This window comes from Oncorhynchus keta, chromosome 7 (assembly GCF_023373465.1).
Source record: "Oncorhynchus keta strain PuntledgeMale-10-30-2019 chromosome 7, Oket_V2, whole genome shotgun sequence".
In the NCBI taxonomy this organism is placed as follows: Eukaryota; Metazoa; Chordata; class Actinopteri; order Salmoniformes; family Salmonidae; genus Oncorhynchus; species Oncorhynchus keta.
The window spans coordinates 48,044,448-48,062,057 of record NC_068427.1 but is presented as its reverse complement, the minus strand read 5'-3'; the positions used below and the strand labels follow the sequence as shown (position 1 = coordinate 48,062,057).

General features: G+C 50.4%; 1 protein-coding gene across 1 annotated transcript; it reads right to left on the bottom strand.

Annotated features, from left to right (window-relative positions):
• Positions 1-465: 465 nt before the first annotated feature.
• On the bottom strand, positions 466-2,486 carry olig1 (oligodendrocyte transcription factor 1). Its single transcript, XM_035769326.2, has one exon. The coding sequence runs from the start codon at positions 2,063-2,065 to the stop codon at positions 1,277-1,279; it is 789 nt and encodes a 262-aa protein (XP_035625219.1). The 5' UTR covers positions 2,066-2,486; the 3' UTR covers positions 466-1,276.
• Positions 2,487-17,610: the final 15,124 nt, after the last annotated feature.

Here is a 17,610-nt window from a genome sequence, read left to right as displayed (position 1 = left end):
GCGTTGGACTAGTAACCAGAAGGTTGCAAGTTCAAATCCCCGAGCTGACAAGGTACAAATCTGTCGTTCTGCCCCTGAACAGACAGTTAACCCACTATTCCTAGGCCGTCATTGAAAATAAGAATGTGTTCTTAACTGACTTGCCTGGTTAAATAAAGGTAAAATAAAAAATAAAAATAAAAATCACACACCAACACACACCATTACACACCATCACAGACATACCATCACACACACATGCCATCACACACACATGCCATCACCCCATACACACCAACACACCAACACACACCCACACACTATCACACACCATTACACACCATCACAGACACACACCATCACACCATCACACATCACACACACCATCACACCATCAAACACATCACACCATCACACAATACAGATGTTGAGAAGTGAACTAGAAACAGAGAGAACACATAAATTAACGTTGTCATGTGGTAAACAGTACATTTCTATTTATTGTCTGTGTTAGAACTTACACGTAGCTTCATCTATTATCATATAAAATAGAATTTGTTCATAAAATCTAAAATACATTGACTTTTACTGACCACAGTCACCAATAAAAAAAAAAAACTAATCTCGGTTACCCAGAAGTACAAGTATGTTGTGAAAGTTTTGTAATTTCCTATTTTACTTCGGGGAAATGCCGTTAACAATTGTGATGACCTTTGTGCAAGGGAAGGAAGTGATGTCCAATTTGTAAGTCGCTCTGGATAAGAGCGTCTGCTAAATGACTTAAATGTAAATGTAAATGTAATGTCTCCTCCCTCTCAAATGGAAACTCTCAGCCAAACCCTCCCTTCTGTGATTTTCACCCATGTTTAACATGCCCAAAAAGCGCTTTTTAGTTTTCATACATTTTTACGATACAGCCAATATTGACTTTGTGGCTGTGGAAATTATTTTTCATCCGCACACGAGCTTGACAATCACTACACCCATTTAAAAACCACCTTCGCCTAATCCTCATTTGTCCAAATAATTATCAACAAAACCCCCAAACTAGGAACTACTGCTGCTCGTATCACACAATTATACATGAGCCTTGACAGATTAATCTGTCCACAAGAGATTCGTAAAAACCTAATGGACAAGGTCCATTACAACAAAGTTATCATTGAATTAGTAAAAAATAAAAAAATAAAATAAAAATCTTCAGAAAAAGAAGATTATAAACCATAACCAGAAGTCCATCCGCTCAGGAGAATCAGTCATTTCAGTAGAACACATGAGAGGTGGTCCCAGCAAGCTTTCACTTGGGGAACCTGGGTCCAGGGCTGGGGTGGCTGAACCTGGGCAGCCTGCACACCACACAGGGGCAGAGTGGCCCTCCAGGAGCCCCAGCTGAGCCCCACTGCACTGGGGCCATGGGGCCCTCCAAGTGGCCAGGAGGCAACAGAGGACACTTGGAGGAGGAGGAGGAGGAGGAGGCTGAGGTCAGGAGAGTTTCTGGGGAGAGGAGAAGCTGACTGGGGCCGGTGAGGAGGGGCCAACCCCCGGCCAGGAGCAGCCTGGGGACAGGCCCCGTGTTCACCCCCACACCAACCCCCACCCCAACACTCACCTCCCCCAGGAGCCGGCGCATCTCTTGCAGAGACGAGCCCAGGAGGAGGATGTAGTTACGGGCCAGGACCAAGGTGGAGATTTTGGAGAGCCTGCGTCCAGGTGGGGCCCCTGGCTGCTGCTGGTGGGAGTGTGGCCCCTGGGAGGAGGACGAGGAGGAAGGAGAGGAGGAGGCGTAAGGCACCATCACCTCCCTCAGAGCGTCCATGGCGACGTTCAAGTCCTGCATCCTCTTCCTCTCCCGGCTGTTGATCTTCCTCCTTAGATCCTGCTGCTCTTCGGGGCTCAGCTCCCGCGGTGGCTTGCCTGGTCTCTGGGGCCCCAGAGGCCCCCCCATGGCCCTAAGCCTGCCCCCATGACCAGCACCAAGCCCTAGAGGACACCTGGAGGAGAAGTCTTGGAGGTGGGCCCCCTGGGAGCAGAGAGGGAGAGGCTGCTCCTGATGGGCCCTGGTCATGGGGTTAGGTAGAACATTCATGGTCCTGATCCACACTGGAGATGGCTATGTCTGAGACGACAGAAAAAACACACTGGAGATGACTTGTCTGAGATTAAACCTACACGTCACACAAGTGAAGAAGAGTCAGTCTTCTGTGAGTGCTCAGTTCTGCAATCAAGCAATTCAGCTTTACTCCTCTTCCATTAACCCTTTAGCCCCACACTGTCCTGGCATTCTGGTCCAGTGTTGACATCACTCCTTGGCTGTGGAAGAATCTTCTTTGCCTCACTGAATAGAAAGGAAAAATGACCCAGCCAACAGTATGATGAGTCAGTAAGTGACCGGTCGGTCTCAGTGTTGGTGTCACAAGTCTTCCAGAGTTCTCTACGTGTTGAAAGCTGTCTCTGTCTCCGTCTCTGCTCTGTGAGTGTCTGGAGTTTCAGTGCTCCTTCATCTCACTCCCCCCCGGTTGTCTGAAGAGAATGACAGAGCTGAACTGAGCTAAACGCTCCCCTCACATCACATCTCATCCTCCCCTAACTCTGCTGCTGCTCGGACCCCTCCCCTTCACACCCAATCAGACTTCTGCTCTCTGGACTTAACACCCCATATCAACATATACTGTACCTACCCTGATTTACTACTTCTCGTAGTCAACAACACGAGGCAATTGTTTCCTTGTTGGCTTTTCTGTTTCTGGGAGAGAGGAATGGAGCTAGAGAGAAATAATGAAATAGATAGGACTTGGGTGTAGAATGACGTAATAGACCTAGGGTGTGTGTGTGTGTGTGTGTGTGTGTGTGTGTGTGTGTGTGTGTGTGTGTGTGTGTGTGTGTGTGTGTGTGTGTGTGTGTGTGTGTGTGTGTGTGTGTGTGTGTGTGTGTGTGTGTGTGTGTGTGTGTGTGTGTGTGTGTGTGTGTGTGTGTGCGTGCGTGCGTGCGTGCGTGCGTGCATGTGTGTGTGTGCGTGCGTGCGTGGGTGCGTGCGTGCGTGCGTGCGTGCGTGTGTGCGTGCGTGGGTGCGTGCGTGTGTGTGCCTGCGTGACACATTCTCAGTCTTTACTAGGGACAGAGGAGGACATTGTCACAGCAGAGATGACAATGATGAATGCATTACTAACCCTTTTACAGTAAAGACACAGAAAATGCACTGTGGTGGAAAAAACACAGTACTGTAAAACCACTATAGCTGTAATACTTGATATACATTTTGCACAATTCCCCCCACCCCCCAAAAAAAAAAAAAAAGTCTAAAGTTGTTCAGTACTGTATGGTCGCATTCTACAATGCAGGGAATTTTAATCTGTTCACCTCAAGCAGTTCAATCTCACCTGAAAACTGACGTGCCACTGTAATCATTGAGGCTTGGAATCAATCAGCCTTCAATTAGTCTCAGCTCATATGGACACAATTAGAAAACAGAGGGTAGGCAATAAGCGTGTACGTTGATAGGACTTTAACAGAGCGTCAATGGGTGATAGCTACTGAGCTAACATATTAATCAGTGTAATGGGTGATAGCTACTGAGCTAACATATTAATCAGTGTAATGGGTGATAGCTACTGAGCTAACAGATTAATCAGTGTAATGGGTGATAGCTACTGAGCTAACAGATGAATCGGTGTAATGGGTGATAGCTACTGAGCTAACAGATTAATCAGTGTAATGGGTGATAGCTACTGAGCTAACAGATGAATCAGTGTAATGGGTGATAGCTACTGAGCTAACATATTAATCAGTGTAATGGGTGATAGCTACTGAGCTAACAGATTAATCCGTGTAATGGGTGATAGCTACTGAGCTAACATATTAATCAGTGGAATGGGTGATAGCTACTGAGCTAACATATTAATCAGTGTAATGGGTGATAGCTACTGAGCTAACATATTAATCAGTGTAATGGGTGATAGCTACTGAGCTAACATATTAATCAGTGGAATGGGTGATAGCTACTGAGCTAACATATTAATCAGTGTAATGGGTGATAGCTACTGAGCTAACATATTAATCAGTGTAATGGGTGATAGCTACTGAGCTAACATATTAATCAGTGGAATGGGTGATAGCTACTGAGCTAACAGATGAATCAGTGTAATGGGTGATAGCTACTGAGCTAACATATTAATCAGTGTAATGGGTGATAGCTACTGAGCTAACATATTAATCTGTGTAATGGGTGATAGCTACTGAGCTAACATATTAATCAGTGTAATGGGTGATAGCTACTGAGCTAACAGATTAATCAGTGTAATGGGTGATAGTTACTGAGCTAACAGATTAATCCGTGTAATGGGTGATAGCTACTGAGCTAACATATTAATCAGTGTAATGGGTGATAGGAGCTAACATATTAATCCGTGTAATGGGTGATAGCTACTGAGCTAACATATTAATCAGTGTAATGGGTGATAGCTACTGAGCTAACATATTAATCAGTGTAATGGGTGATAGGAGCTAACATATTAATCCGTGTAATGGGTGATAGCTACTGAGCTAACATATTAATCAGTGTAATGGGTGATAGCTACTGAGCTAACAGATGAATCGGTGTAATGGGTGATAGCTACTGAGCTAACAGATGAATCGGTGTAATGGGTGATAGCTACTGAGCTAACAGATGAATCGGTGTAATGGGTGATAGCTACTGAGCTAACAGATTAATCTGTGTAATGGGTGATAGCTACTGAGCTAACAGATTAAACCGTGTAATCGGTGATAGTTACTGAGCTAACAGATGAATCGGTGTAATGGGTGATAGCTACTGAGCTAACAGATGAATCGGTGTAATGGGTGATAGCTACTGAGCTAACAGATGAATCGGTGTAATGGGTGATAGCTACTGAGCTAACAGATGAATCGGTGTAATGGGTGATAGCTACTGAGCTAACAGATGAATCGGTGTAATGGGTGATAGCTACTGAGCTAACAGATGAATCGGTGTAATGGGTGATAGCTACTGAGCTAACAGATTAATCAGTGTAATGGGTGATAGCTACTGAGCTAATTGCCGTTGTTGTTGTTATTATTGTTGGACTTTCCTCTTTACTCTGAGAGACTATTCTATACGATAACCCAATTGTCTTTAAGAAAGGGCTGGGCGGAGGGCTGGGGGCTTGGCAGGGGGCTTGGCAGGGGGCTAGGCTGGGGGCTGGGGAGAGGGCTGGGGGCTGGGCAGGGGGCTTGGCAGGGGGCTGTGCTGGGCTGGGGGCTAGGGAGAGGGCTGGGGACTGGGGACTGGGGAGGGGCTGGGCAGTGGGCTGGGGGCTGGGGAGAGGGCTGGGGACTGGGGAGAGGGCTGGGGGATGGGGAGAGGGCTGGGGGCTGGGGACTGGGGACTGGGGACTGGGGAGGGGCTGGGCAGTGGGCTGGGGGCTGGGGGCTGGGGAGAGGGCTGGGGACTGGGGAGAGGGCTGGGGGCTGGGGAGAGGGCTGGGGGCTGGGGACTGGGGACTGGGGAGGGGCTGGGCTGTGGGCTGGGGGCTGGGGAGAGGGCTGGGGACTGGGGAGAGGGCTGGGGGCTGGGGAGAGGGCTGGGCAGGGGGCTGGGGGCTGGGGAGAGGGCTGGGGACTGGGGACTAGGGACTGGGCAGGGGCTGGGGGCTGGGGAGAGGGCTGGGGACTGGGGACTAGGGACTGGGCAGGGGCTGGGGGCTGGGGAGAGGGCTGGGGGCTTGGCAGGGGGCTGGGGGCTGGGGACTGGGGACTGGGGAGGGGCTGGGCAGGGGGCTAGGCTGGGGGCTGGGGACTGGGGAGGGGCTTGGCAGGGGGCTGGGGGCTGGGGAGAGGGCTGGGGACTGGGGACTGGGGACTGGGCAGGGGGCTGGGGGCTGGGGAGAGGGCTGGGGGCTTGGCAGGGGGCTGGGGGCTGGGGAGAGGACTGGGGACTGGGGAGGGGCTGGGGACTGGGGAGGGGCTGGAGACTGGGGAGATGTCCAGAAAACCAACAACAGGCCAATTGACTTGTAGCACAGGTGAAGGCTGCCTGGCGAACTGCATTAAGTCAGGCTGCAAACCTCAGATGTCCCATTCATAGCAGATCAAAAGGCCAGGGAAGGGGCAATGATGAAGGAAGTAAGTCTCACTATCCCGTTTTTATCTAAATTCTTTCTCCCACCCTCCATCTCCCCTCCTCCCTCTCCTCTCCATCCTCCAGCCTCCCTCCCTCTCCCCTCCATCACCTCCCACTCCCCTCTACCCTTTCCCCTTCTGGATGTGAGATAGGAAGACTGGGGGTGAGGACAGATATGAAGACTGGGGGTGAGGACAGACATGAAGACTGGGGGTGAGGACAGACAGGAAGACTGGGGGTGAGGACAGACATGAAGACTGGGGGTGAGGACAGGCATGAAGACTGGGGGTGAGGACAGGCATGAAGACTGGGGGTGAGGACAGACATGCAGACTGGGGATGAGGACAGACATGAAGACTGGGGGTGAGGACAGGCATGAAGACTGGGGGTGAGGACAGACATGCAGACTGGGGATGAGGACAGACATGAAGACTGGGGGTGAGGACAGGCATGAAGACTGGGGGTGAGGACAGGCATGAAGACTGGGGGTGAGGACAGACATGAAGACTGGGGGTGAGGACAGGCATGAAGACTGGGGGTGAGGACAGACATGAAGACTGGGGGTGAGGACAGGCATGAAGACTGGGGGTGAGGACAGACATGCAGACTGGGGGTGAGGACAGACATGAAGACTGGGGGTGAGGACAGGCATGAAGACTGGGGGTGAGGACAGACATGAAGACTGGGGGTGAGGACAGGCATGAAGCCTGGGGGTGAGGACAGACATGCAGACTGGGGGTGAGGACAGGCATGAAGACTGGGGGTGAGGACAGGCATGAAGACTGGGGGTGAGGACAGACATGAAGACTGGGGGTGAGGACAGACATGAAGACTGGGGGTGAGGACAGGCATGAAGACTGGGGGTGAGGACAGGCATGAAGACTGGGGGTGAGGACAGACATGCAGACTGGGGATGAGGACAGACATGAAGACTGGGGGTGAGGACAGATATACAAACAGAAAGCAAGTTGTTTATGATGAAAGCAGAGAGAGAAGCGGGACGAGGGAGAAGCGGGATGAGGGAGAAGCGGGATGAGGGAGAAGCGGGATGAGGGAGAAGCGGAACGAGAGAGAAGCGGAACGAGGGAGAAGCGGGACGAGGGAGAAGCGGGACGAGGGAGAAGCGGGACGAGGGAGAAGCGGGACGAGGGAGAAGCGGAACGAGAGAGAAGCGGGACGAGGGAGAAGAGGGACGAGGGAGAAGCGGGACGAGGGAGAAGCGGGACGAGGGAGAAGCGGAACGAGAGAGAAGCAGGACGAGGGAGAAGAGGGACGAGGGAGAAGCGGGACGAGGGAGAAGTGGGATGAGGGAGAAGCGGGATGAGGGAGAAGCGGGACGAGGGAGAAGCGGGACGAGGGAGAAGCGGGACGAGGTAGCAGCAGGAGGAAGGAAGACACTTTTTCTTTTCTCTCTCCTTTATTTCTCTCCTGTCTTTCTGTGAGTGAATGATGTGTGTGGAGGCGCTTCTCCTCCCTGCCAGCGCCCCGGTGGCACTCCTGCTGCTGTGGTCCAGGCTGAATGGAGCTTCACAGGCGGACAGGAAAAGGGAAAGCCATGAAAGGGCCAGGCGGATGGCCTAGCACCTGCAGGAGAACAGAGTGCAGGCAGCCAGGATGGATGTGTGTGTGTGTGTGTGTGTGTGTGTGTGTGTGTGTGTGTGTGTGTGTGTGTGTGTGTGTGTGTGTGTGTGTGTGTGTGTGTGTGTGTGTGTGTGTGTGTGTGTGTGTGTGTGTGTGTGTGTGTGTGTGTGTGTGTGTGTGTGTGTGTGATTTCCAACCCCTGTCTCACCCTGTTAAAGCCAGGAGGTGATGGATTGAGCAGAACAGTCATGAAATCAATGGAATCGGGGTGTTCTTATTAAACCACAGGTGTGTTTGAGACCCAGTCTGTTTGTGAAGAGAGAGAGAGAGAGAGATAAAGGGACACCTGCACACACACACACACACACACACACACACACACACACACACACACACACACACACACACACACGTAAAAGAGAAACAGTGAAGAAAGGGATGGAAGAAAGAACCTGGTGTCCACCAGAAAAGTAACCTTCCCTCTCTTTCCTCCCTCTTTCCCTCCCAGTTAAAACGTGTCTCCCCAAGTCTCCCCCAGTCGTACCCAGTCTCCCCCAGTCTCCCCCAGCCTCCCCCAGTCTCACCCAGCCTCCCCCAGTCTCCCCCAGCCTCCCCCAGTCTCCCCCAGTCTTCCCCAGTCTCCAGGGGGCTTTTCATGGGCCTGGAACAGGGCAGGAACACCGGTGGCTCCAGGCAAGGGGGAAGACTATCGTCTTTATGGGGGGCTTGAGTACCTCCTGTATGGGCCAAGCCGTCCAACGGAGGCTGGTTCCATGGTCCTGCACCTGGGAGCTAAATGGCCCTTCTGTATCAAACCCATTTCCTGGTTCAACGAGAACGAGAGGAAGATGCCTTGGCCAAGTGATCCTGGGTCAAGCCAGCCGTTCAGGATGAAGAATAAGTCACCCAGAGATGACTGTAAAAAAAAAATGGAGGGGGTAAGGGGGTTTGTCAGGGGTGAATTCTAAAGAGGGGGTCATGGGTATGTTCTGCTTCCTTTGAAGCAAGTCAGCACACTCAAACATTTCTTTGAGAGACACAGATACCAAATTGAAAGAAAGTAGACAGACTGACAAAAATACTTTTAAAAAAGCGCTACCATTTTATTATTATTTTTTTACATTAACATACTGCAAACTGAAATGAATCCCGTTTGGGTATTAATTAATAAGGTATACATGGGTATCATTGTACAGCCGCCCTGTAGATTGGGGCGGCAGGGTAGCCTAGTGGTTAGAGCGTTGTTCTAGTAACCGTAAAGGTTGCAAGTTCAAATCCCCGAGCTGTCAAGGTAAAAATAATCTGTCGTTCTGCCTCTGAACGAGGCAATTAACCCACTGTTCCTAGGCTGTCATTGAAAACAAGAATTTGTTCTTAACTAAATAAATGGAAAGTTGAACAACAAACTTCAACGTGATGTTGAGAGCTCCTTTCTCTCCCACTCAACAGGATTAGCTACGATCATCTCAGATACTCTTGGAGTCACTGTGGATTGGTATCGTTAGATAGAGTAATATGGGCCTCACCTTGTCATAAATACCAAATATCAACCTCATATCTGCAGGCAACAGAGATTGTGGAGTGTGTTGTCAGATGCAACCCCCCCGTAGCACGCGCTCCAGCAGGTGTATTTCACTGATCATCCCTAAAGCCAACACCTCATTTGGCCGCCTTTCCTTCCAGTTCTCTGCTGCCTGCGACTGGAACGAATTGCAAAAATCTCTGAAGATGGAGACGTTTATTTCCCTCACCAACTTTAAACATCTGCTATCTGAGCGATTGAGGAAGTCGACTAAACCATTCCAACGTTTAGGCAAATACCTCCCCCCTAACAAGCAAACGTCTGAAATATGTTCTGCCAACTGGTGGCTTTGAGTCATGGATTTTTCTCACGGAGTAATAGGCCTTTAGCTGTTTCTCTGCCAGAGAACTATGTCCAAAAAAAACTGCTCATTAACTCAGAAGTAAGTATAATTATAGGATCGAAAACCTGCGCTGTAAACCCCTGGTCCATCTGTAACAAGTTATGTGAGGTCAAAACCCCCCCAAAAAAGTCAATATTTTCATATTTATCAACAGATCCTGTTCAGTGCATCATGTCTCACATATCATGGCGGGCATAACATTGAAGACGCTGGACCTTGAGCAAACACCTTGAGGCAATACGCCCTACAGCCCTATAGTCCTACAGCCCTACAGCCCTACAGCCCTACAGCCCTATAGTCCTACAGCCCTATAGTCCTACAGCCCTACAGTCCTACAGTCCTACAGCCCTATAGTCCTACAGTCCTACAGCCCTATAGTCCTACAGTCCTACAGCCCTATAGTCCTACAGCCCTATAGTCCTACAGCCCTATAGTCCTACAGCCCTACAGCCCTATAGTCCTACAGTCCTACAGCCCTATAGTCCTACAGTCCTACAGCCCTATAGTCCTACAGCCCTATAGTCCTACAGCCCTACAGTCCTACAGCCCTATAGTCCTACAGCCCTACAGCCCTACAGCCCTATAGTCCTACAGTCCTACAGCCCTATAGTCCTACAGTCCTACAGCCCTATAGTCCTACAGCCCTATAGTCCTACAGCCCTATTGTCCTACCCTATAGTCCTGCAGTCCTACAGCCCTATAGTCCTGCAGTCCTACAGCCCTACAGCCCTATAGTCCTGCAGTCCTACAGCCCTACAGCCCTACAGCCCTACAGTCCTACAGCCCTATAGTCCTACAGTCCTACAGCACTATAGTCCTACAGTCCTACAGCCCTATAGTCCTACAGTCCTACAGCCCTATAGTCCTAAAGTCCTACATCCATATTGTCCTACAGCCCTACAGCCCTACAGCCCTATAGTCCTACAGTCCTACAGCCCTACAGCCCTATAGTCCTACAGCCCTACAGCCCTATAGTCCTACAGTCCTACAGCCCTATAGTCCTACAGTCCTACAGCCCTATAGTCCTACAGTCCTACAACCCTATAGTCCTACAGCCCTATAGTCCTACAGCCCTATAGTCCTACAGTCCTACAGCCCTATAGTCCTACAGTCCTACAGTCCTACAGCCCTACAGTCCTACTGTCCTATAGTCCTACAGCCCTATAATCCTACAGCCCTACAGTCCTACAGTCCTACAGTCCTACAGCCCTATAGTCCTACGGTCCTACAGCCCTATAGTCCTACAGTCCTACAGCCCTATAGTCCTACAGTCCTACAGTCCTACAGCCCTACAGTCCTACTGTCCTATAGTCCTACAGCCCTATAGTCCTACAGCCCTATAATCCTACAGCCCTACAGTCCTACAGTCCTACAGCCCTACAGTCCTGCAGTCCTACAGTCCTACAGCCCTATAGTCCTACAGTCCTACAGTCCTACAGCCCTACAGCCCTATAGTCCTACAGTCCTACAGCCCTATAGTCCTACAGTCCTATAGCCCTATAGTCCTACAGTCCTACAGCCCAACACAAAACAAAAACCCCTAAAGGCCTGAACTGTATTCTGGCTGTTTAAAATGTGCATGGGAAATCTAATGAGAAATTAACAGATGCCAATGACTTTACTTTTTGCATGTCTCCCTGAAGGCAAACAGGTGCAGAGACAACAATTACAAGTCTAACAAGCCAGTCTCTTCAGAGGGTTGAAACGAGTCAAAGTGGAGGGAACTCTGTTGTTTGTGTCTCTGATTCCTGGTCCAGGGGCCCCAGCCAACGATATGAGAAGATTACAAGCTGGTAATAAGGTGGAACCAATTGGCTGAAGGCCTGTCATTGTCTTTCCCAGCATGCTTTGAGGAAGATCGCCTGGGATAGTAAGCATTTGATCCATATCGGAGGGTGGTAGAGGCAGGAGGGCGAGAGGGTCTTTTGTGAAAGAAATCTCAAAATGCCCTCAATAGCTGCATACGCTCAGTTGGTCACGGCTGTTTAGAGATGGGGGACATTTGCCACACTCATATTTTCTGTTACAAACTGCTCTCTGGCATGTCTCTCATTTGTCTGTTACAAACTGCTCTCTGGCATGTCTCTCATTTGTCTGTTACAAACTGCTCTCTGGCATGTCTCTCATTTGTCTGTTACAAACTGCTCTCTGGCATGTCTCTCATTTGTCTGTTACAAACTGCTCTCTGGCATGTCTCTCATTTGTCTGTTACAAACTGCTTTCTGGCATGTCTCTCATTTGTCTGTTACAAACTGCTCTCTGGCATGTCTCTCATTTGTCTGTTACAAACTGCTCTCTGGCTTGTCTCTCATTTGTCTGTTACAAACTGCTCTCTGACATGTCTCTCATTTGTCTGTTACAAACTGCTCTCTGGCATGTCTCTCCTTTGTCTGTTACAAACTGCTCTCTGGCATGTCTCTCATTTGTCTGGCAGTGTGACGGACCACTGGCATGTCTCTCATTTGTCTGGCAGTGTGACGGACCACTGGCATGTCTCTCATTTGTCTGGCAGTGTGACGGACCACTGGCATGTCTCTCATTTGTCTGGCAGTGTGACGGACCACTGGCATGTCTCTCATTTGTCTGGCAGTGTGACGGACCACTGCCATGTCTCTCATTTGTCTGGCAGTGTGACGGACCACTGGCATGTCTCTCATTTGTCTGGCAGTGTGACGGACCACTGGCATGTCTCTCATTTGTCTGGCAGTGTGACGGACCACTGGCATGTCTCTCATTTGTCTGGCAGTGTGACGGACCACTGGCATGTCTCTCATTTGTCTGGCAGTGGGACGGACCACTGGCATGTCTCTCATTTGTCTGGCAGTGTGACGGACCACTGGCATGTCTCTCATTTGTCTGGCAGTGTGACGGACCACTGGCATGTCTCTCATTTGTCTGGCAGTGTGACGGACCACTGGCATGTCTCTCATTTGTCTGGCAGTGTGACGGACCACTGGCATGTCTCTCATTTGTCTGGCAGTGTGACGGACCACTGGCATGTCTCTCATTTGTCTGGCAGTGTGACGGACCACTGGCATGTCTCTCATTTGTCTGGCAGTGTGACGGACCACTGACATGTCTCTCATTTGTCTGGCAGTGTGACGGACCACTGGCATGTCTCTCATTTGTCTGGCAATGTGACGGACCACTGGCATGTCTCTCATTTGTCTGGCAGTGTGACGGACCACTGGCATGTCTCTCATTTGTCTGGCAGTGGGACGGACCACTGGCATGTCTCTCATTTGTCTGGCAGTGTGACGGACCACTGGCATGTCTCTCATTTGTCTGGCAGTGTGACGGACCACTGGCATGTCTCTCATTTGTCTGGCAGTGTGACGGACCACTGGCATGTCTCTCATTTGTCTGGCAGTGTGACGGACCACTGGCATGTCTCTCATTTGTCTGGCAGTGTGACGGACCACTGGCATGTCTCTCATTTGTCTGGCAGTGTGACGGACCACTGGCATGTCTCTCATTTGTCTGGCAGTGTGACGGACCACTGGCATGTCTCTCATTTGTCTGGCAGTGTGACGGACCACTGGCATGTCTCTCATTTGTCTGGCAGTGTGACGGACCACTGACATGTCTCTCATTTGTCTGGCAGTGTGACGGACCACTGGCATGTCTCTCATTTGTCTGGCAGTGTGACGGACCACTGGCATGTCTCTCATTTGTCTGGCAGTGTGACGGACCACTGACTCAACCACTAACGTTAAAATACTGCAGATGACAGAGAACAAAAAAATTTGGACTTTTTTGGGCAAAAGAGCTTTGAACAAATCCTTAAGAATGGAAATGCTGTAAAAATGTACAACCGAAGGGTCTTTTTTCAGACTTTTACAAAGTCCTTTTGTCAGACAGAAAACGTGTAGAGGGATTTGTAAAACTTCACATTTCACCTTGTATTGTTAGAAAATCAGCGCAGACCATGTTATACGGCATCTAAATCGATTGAATCAATTCGACTCTATCGAATTATCGTTGCAGCAGGTGTTTTATTCTGAACTGCCATGTGTGGGGTGTGAGACGAAGGTCTCACAGTGAGTGAAAATCTGTCTATGGGGGAGGGGTTCTCCTATCAAGTCCCTCAAAGCGTCCCCCTTTCTCAAGAGGTGACAGTGAATGATTTACTGATACTAAAACATCTTCCCCAAAAAAAACTTATCCAACGACCCCCCAAAAAAAGAAAACTTCTCACAACACAGCACAGACCGAGGCCAGCAATAAGACCTATTAAAGTCTTACACAGACCAATAGAAAAAGGCCGTGGGAGTGGATTTAATTGTCCTTTTTAACTCACATTGACAATCCCAAGGCCAGGGGTGTCTTTTTAGAGATGTCCTCTTTCTATGTGGAGGGTGATGACAGGGTACGCAGGACTTCTAAGGGATATGATGGATGACAAACACACACCCCCTAAAATGGAAGGAATGGAGTCAGGTCTGAACGGAGTCAGGTCTGAACGGAGTCGGGTCTGAACGGAGTCAGGTCTGAACGGAGTCAGGTCTGAACGGAGTCGGGTCTGAACGGAGTCAGGTCTGAACGGAGTCGGGTCTGAACGGAGTCAGTTCTGAACGGAGTCGGGTCTGAACGGAGTCAGGTCTGAACGGAGTCGGGTCTGAACGGAGTCAGTTCTGAACGGAGTCGGGTCTGAACCGAGTCAGGTCTGAACGGAGTCAGGTCTGAACGGAGTCGGGTCTGAACGGAGTCAGTTCTGAACGGAGTCGGGTCTGAACGGAGTCAGGTCTGAACGGAGTCGGGTCTGAACGGAGTCAGGTCTGAACGGAGTCGGGTCTGACCGGAGTCAGTTCTGAACCGAGTCAGGTCTGAACCGAGTCAGGTCTGAACGGAGTCGGGTCTGAATGGAGTCAGTTCTGAACGGAGTCAGTTCTGAACGGAGTCAGTTCCGAACCGAGTCAGGTCTGAACGGAGTCGGGTCTGAACGGAGTCAGGTCTGAACGGAGTCGGGTCTGACCGGAGTCGGGTCTGAACGGAGTCAGGTCTGAACGGAGTCGGGTCTGAACGGAGTCGGGTCTGAACGGAGTCATTTCTGACTGAGTCAAGCTCTGAACGGAGTCAAGCTCTGATCGTAAGCAGAAGAGAAAGAAAGAGTGGTTGACCTAGAAAGAAATCCGAAACGCACCAACGCCCACTGCCAAAGTGATGGGAGTGTTCGGGCAATTATAGTATTCAGTTGAGCTGGGAATTTAATTGGGTCCCTTGACTTATAGATATGTGTAATCTGATCTATATTTCTAGGGGAATAGTGATGGGGGTTGAATGGAGGTAAAGGTTTAGGGTGGTCTACTTGTTAACAAGTCCTCACTATTCACCCTAGACATGTCTAAAGACCTGATTTTCTGGAACTTGTTTGCGACGTCTCCAATAAGTGAAGATAAATGGCAAAACAATCATCAACCTCTCATCCATCTTTTCTGAGCCTCTCCTCTGTCCTGACAGACACTCCTCTGTCCTGACAGACACTCCTCTGTCCTGACAGACACTCCTCTGTCCTGACAGACACTCCTCTGTCCTGACAGACACTCCTCTATCCTGACAGACACTCCTCTGTCTGCCTGTCACTCCTCTATCCTGACAGACACTCCTCTATCCTGACACACTCCTCTGTCTGCCTGTCACTCCTCTATCCTGACAGACAGTCCTCTATCCTAACACACTCCTCCGTCTGCCTGTCACTCCTCCGTCTGCCTGTCATTCCTCTGTCTGCCTGTCACTCCTCTGTCTGCCTGTCACTCCTCTGTCTGCCTGTCACTCCTCAGTCTGCCTGTCACTCCTCAGTCTGCCTGTCACTCCTCTGTCTGCCTGTCACTCCTCTGTCTGCCTGTCACTCCTCTGTCTGCCTGTCACCTCGCCCAGTTTGTGTACTCCCCAGTCTACCAGGACTACTCATCAAGACTACTCCCCAGGACTACTCCCCAGTCTACCAGGACTACTCCCCAGGAATACTCCCCAGGACTACTCCCCAGTCTACTAGCACAACTCCCCAGGACTACTCCCCATTCTCCCAGGACTACTCCCCTGTCTACAAGGGCTACTCCCAGGACTACTCCCCAGGGCTACTCCCCAGTCTACCAGGACTGCTCACCAGTCTATCCAGCCTAGCCCAGCTCTACCCAGCCCAGCCCAGCTCTACCCAGCCCAGCCCAGCTCTACCAAGCCCAGCCCAGCCCAGCTCTACCAAACCCAGCTCTACTCAGCCCAACTCCTCTCGTTGACCTCCCACTGCGCTCTCCCCTTCACCCAGCTCTACCCAGCCCAGCCCAACTCCGCTCGTTGACCTCCCACTGCGCTCTCCCCTTCACCCAGCTCTACCCAGCCCAACTCCGCTCGTTGACCTCACACTATGCTCTCCCCTTCACCCAGCTCTACCCAGCCCAGCCCAACTCTGCTCGTTGACCTCCCACTGCGCTCTCCCCTTCACCCAGCTTTACCCAGCCAAGCCCAACTCTGCTCGTTGACCTCCCACTGCGCTCTCCCCTTCACCCAGCTCTACCCAGCCCAGCCCAACTCTGCTCGTTGACCTCCCACTGCGCTCTCCCCTTCACCCAGCTCTACCCAGCCCAGCCCAACTCTGCTCGTTGACCTCCCACTGCACTCTCCCCTTCACCCAGCTCTACACAGCCCAGCCCAACTCCGCTCATTGACCTCCCACTGCTCTCTCCCCTTCACCCAGCTCTACCCAGCCCAGCCCAACTCCTCTCATTGACCTCCCACTGCGCTCTGCCCTTCACCCAGCTCTACCCAGCCCAGCCCAACTCTGCTCGTTGACCTCCCACTGCTCTCTCCCCTTCACCCAGCTCTACCCAGCCCAGCCCAGCCCAACTCGTTGACCTCCCACTGCGCTCTCCCCTTCACCCAGCTCTACCCAGCCCAGCTCTACCCAGCGCAGCCCAACTCCGCTCGTTGACCTCCCACTGCGCTCTCCCCTTCACCCAGCGGCCCTTTCCGGGGATAATCCCGACTAAGACCTGGGAGTGGAGGCTGAGGATGTAAGAGCCCCTTTCTTTTTTCCTTCTCTCCTCTCAACCTGCAGCGGGGATCTCATAGATGCTGTCCCCATCCCTCCCAACCAGCCCCCACTGGGAGCATTTCAGCCATCCAATCCTGGAAGGGTTATTTATCAATCACATTTATTTTATAAAAGCCCTTTTTTTTCATCAGCATTTGTCATAAAGTGCTTATACAGATACCCAGACAAATGCAGAAGCACAGTGGCCAGGAAAAACTCCCTAGAAAGGCAACTTCATATCATGTGTTCTTTAAAGAAAAGGCCGCACAAACTGTTGTGTTGACAGACGTACAAACCTGACTGCAAAAAGAAAAACGATTATTAACCCATGGTAAGATATTTTCTAGTGAGTGAACATTAACTCTAATAAGTGATCCTAGCCATATGGAGTGACTGCTAATTTAATCATAGCCACATGGAGTGACTGCTAATTTGATCCTAGCCATATGGAGTGACTGTCAATTTAATCATAGCCACATGGAGTGACTGTCAATTTAATCATAGCCACATGGAGTGACTGCTAATTTGATCATAGCCATATGGAGTGACTGTCAATTTAATCATAGCCACATGGAGTGACTGCTAATTTAATCATAGCCACATGGAGTGACTGCTAATTTGATCCTAGCCATATGGAGTGACTGTCAATTTAATCATAGCCACATGGAGTGACTGTCAATTTAATCATAGCCACATGGAGTGACTGCTAATTTGATCCTAGCCATATGGAGTGACTGCTAATTTGATCATAGCCACATGGAGTGACTGTCAATTTAATCATAGCCACATGGAGTGACTGCTAATTTGATCATAGCCATATGGAGTGACTGCTAATTTGATCATAGCCATATGGAGTGACTGCTAATTTGATTTAACAAGCAGTTTAGAGATGGGACATATGTTGGATCGCAGGGCAACTGCATTTCGTCCAGAGTCGATCAACAAGATAGGTGGAAAGGAAAATGGCCCCATAGCAGCCT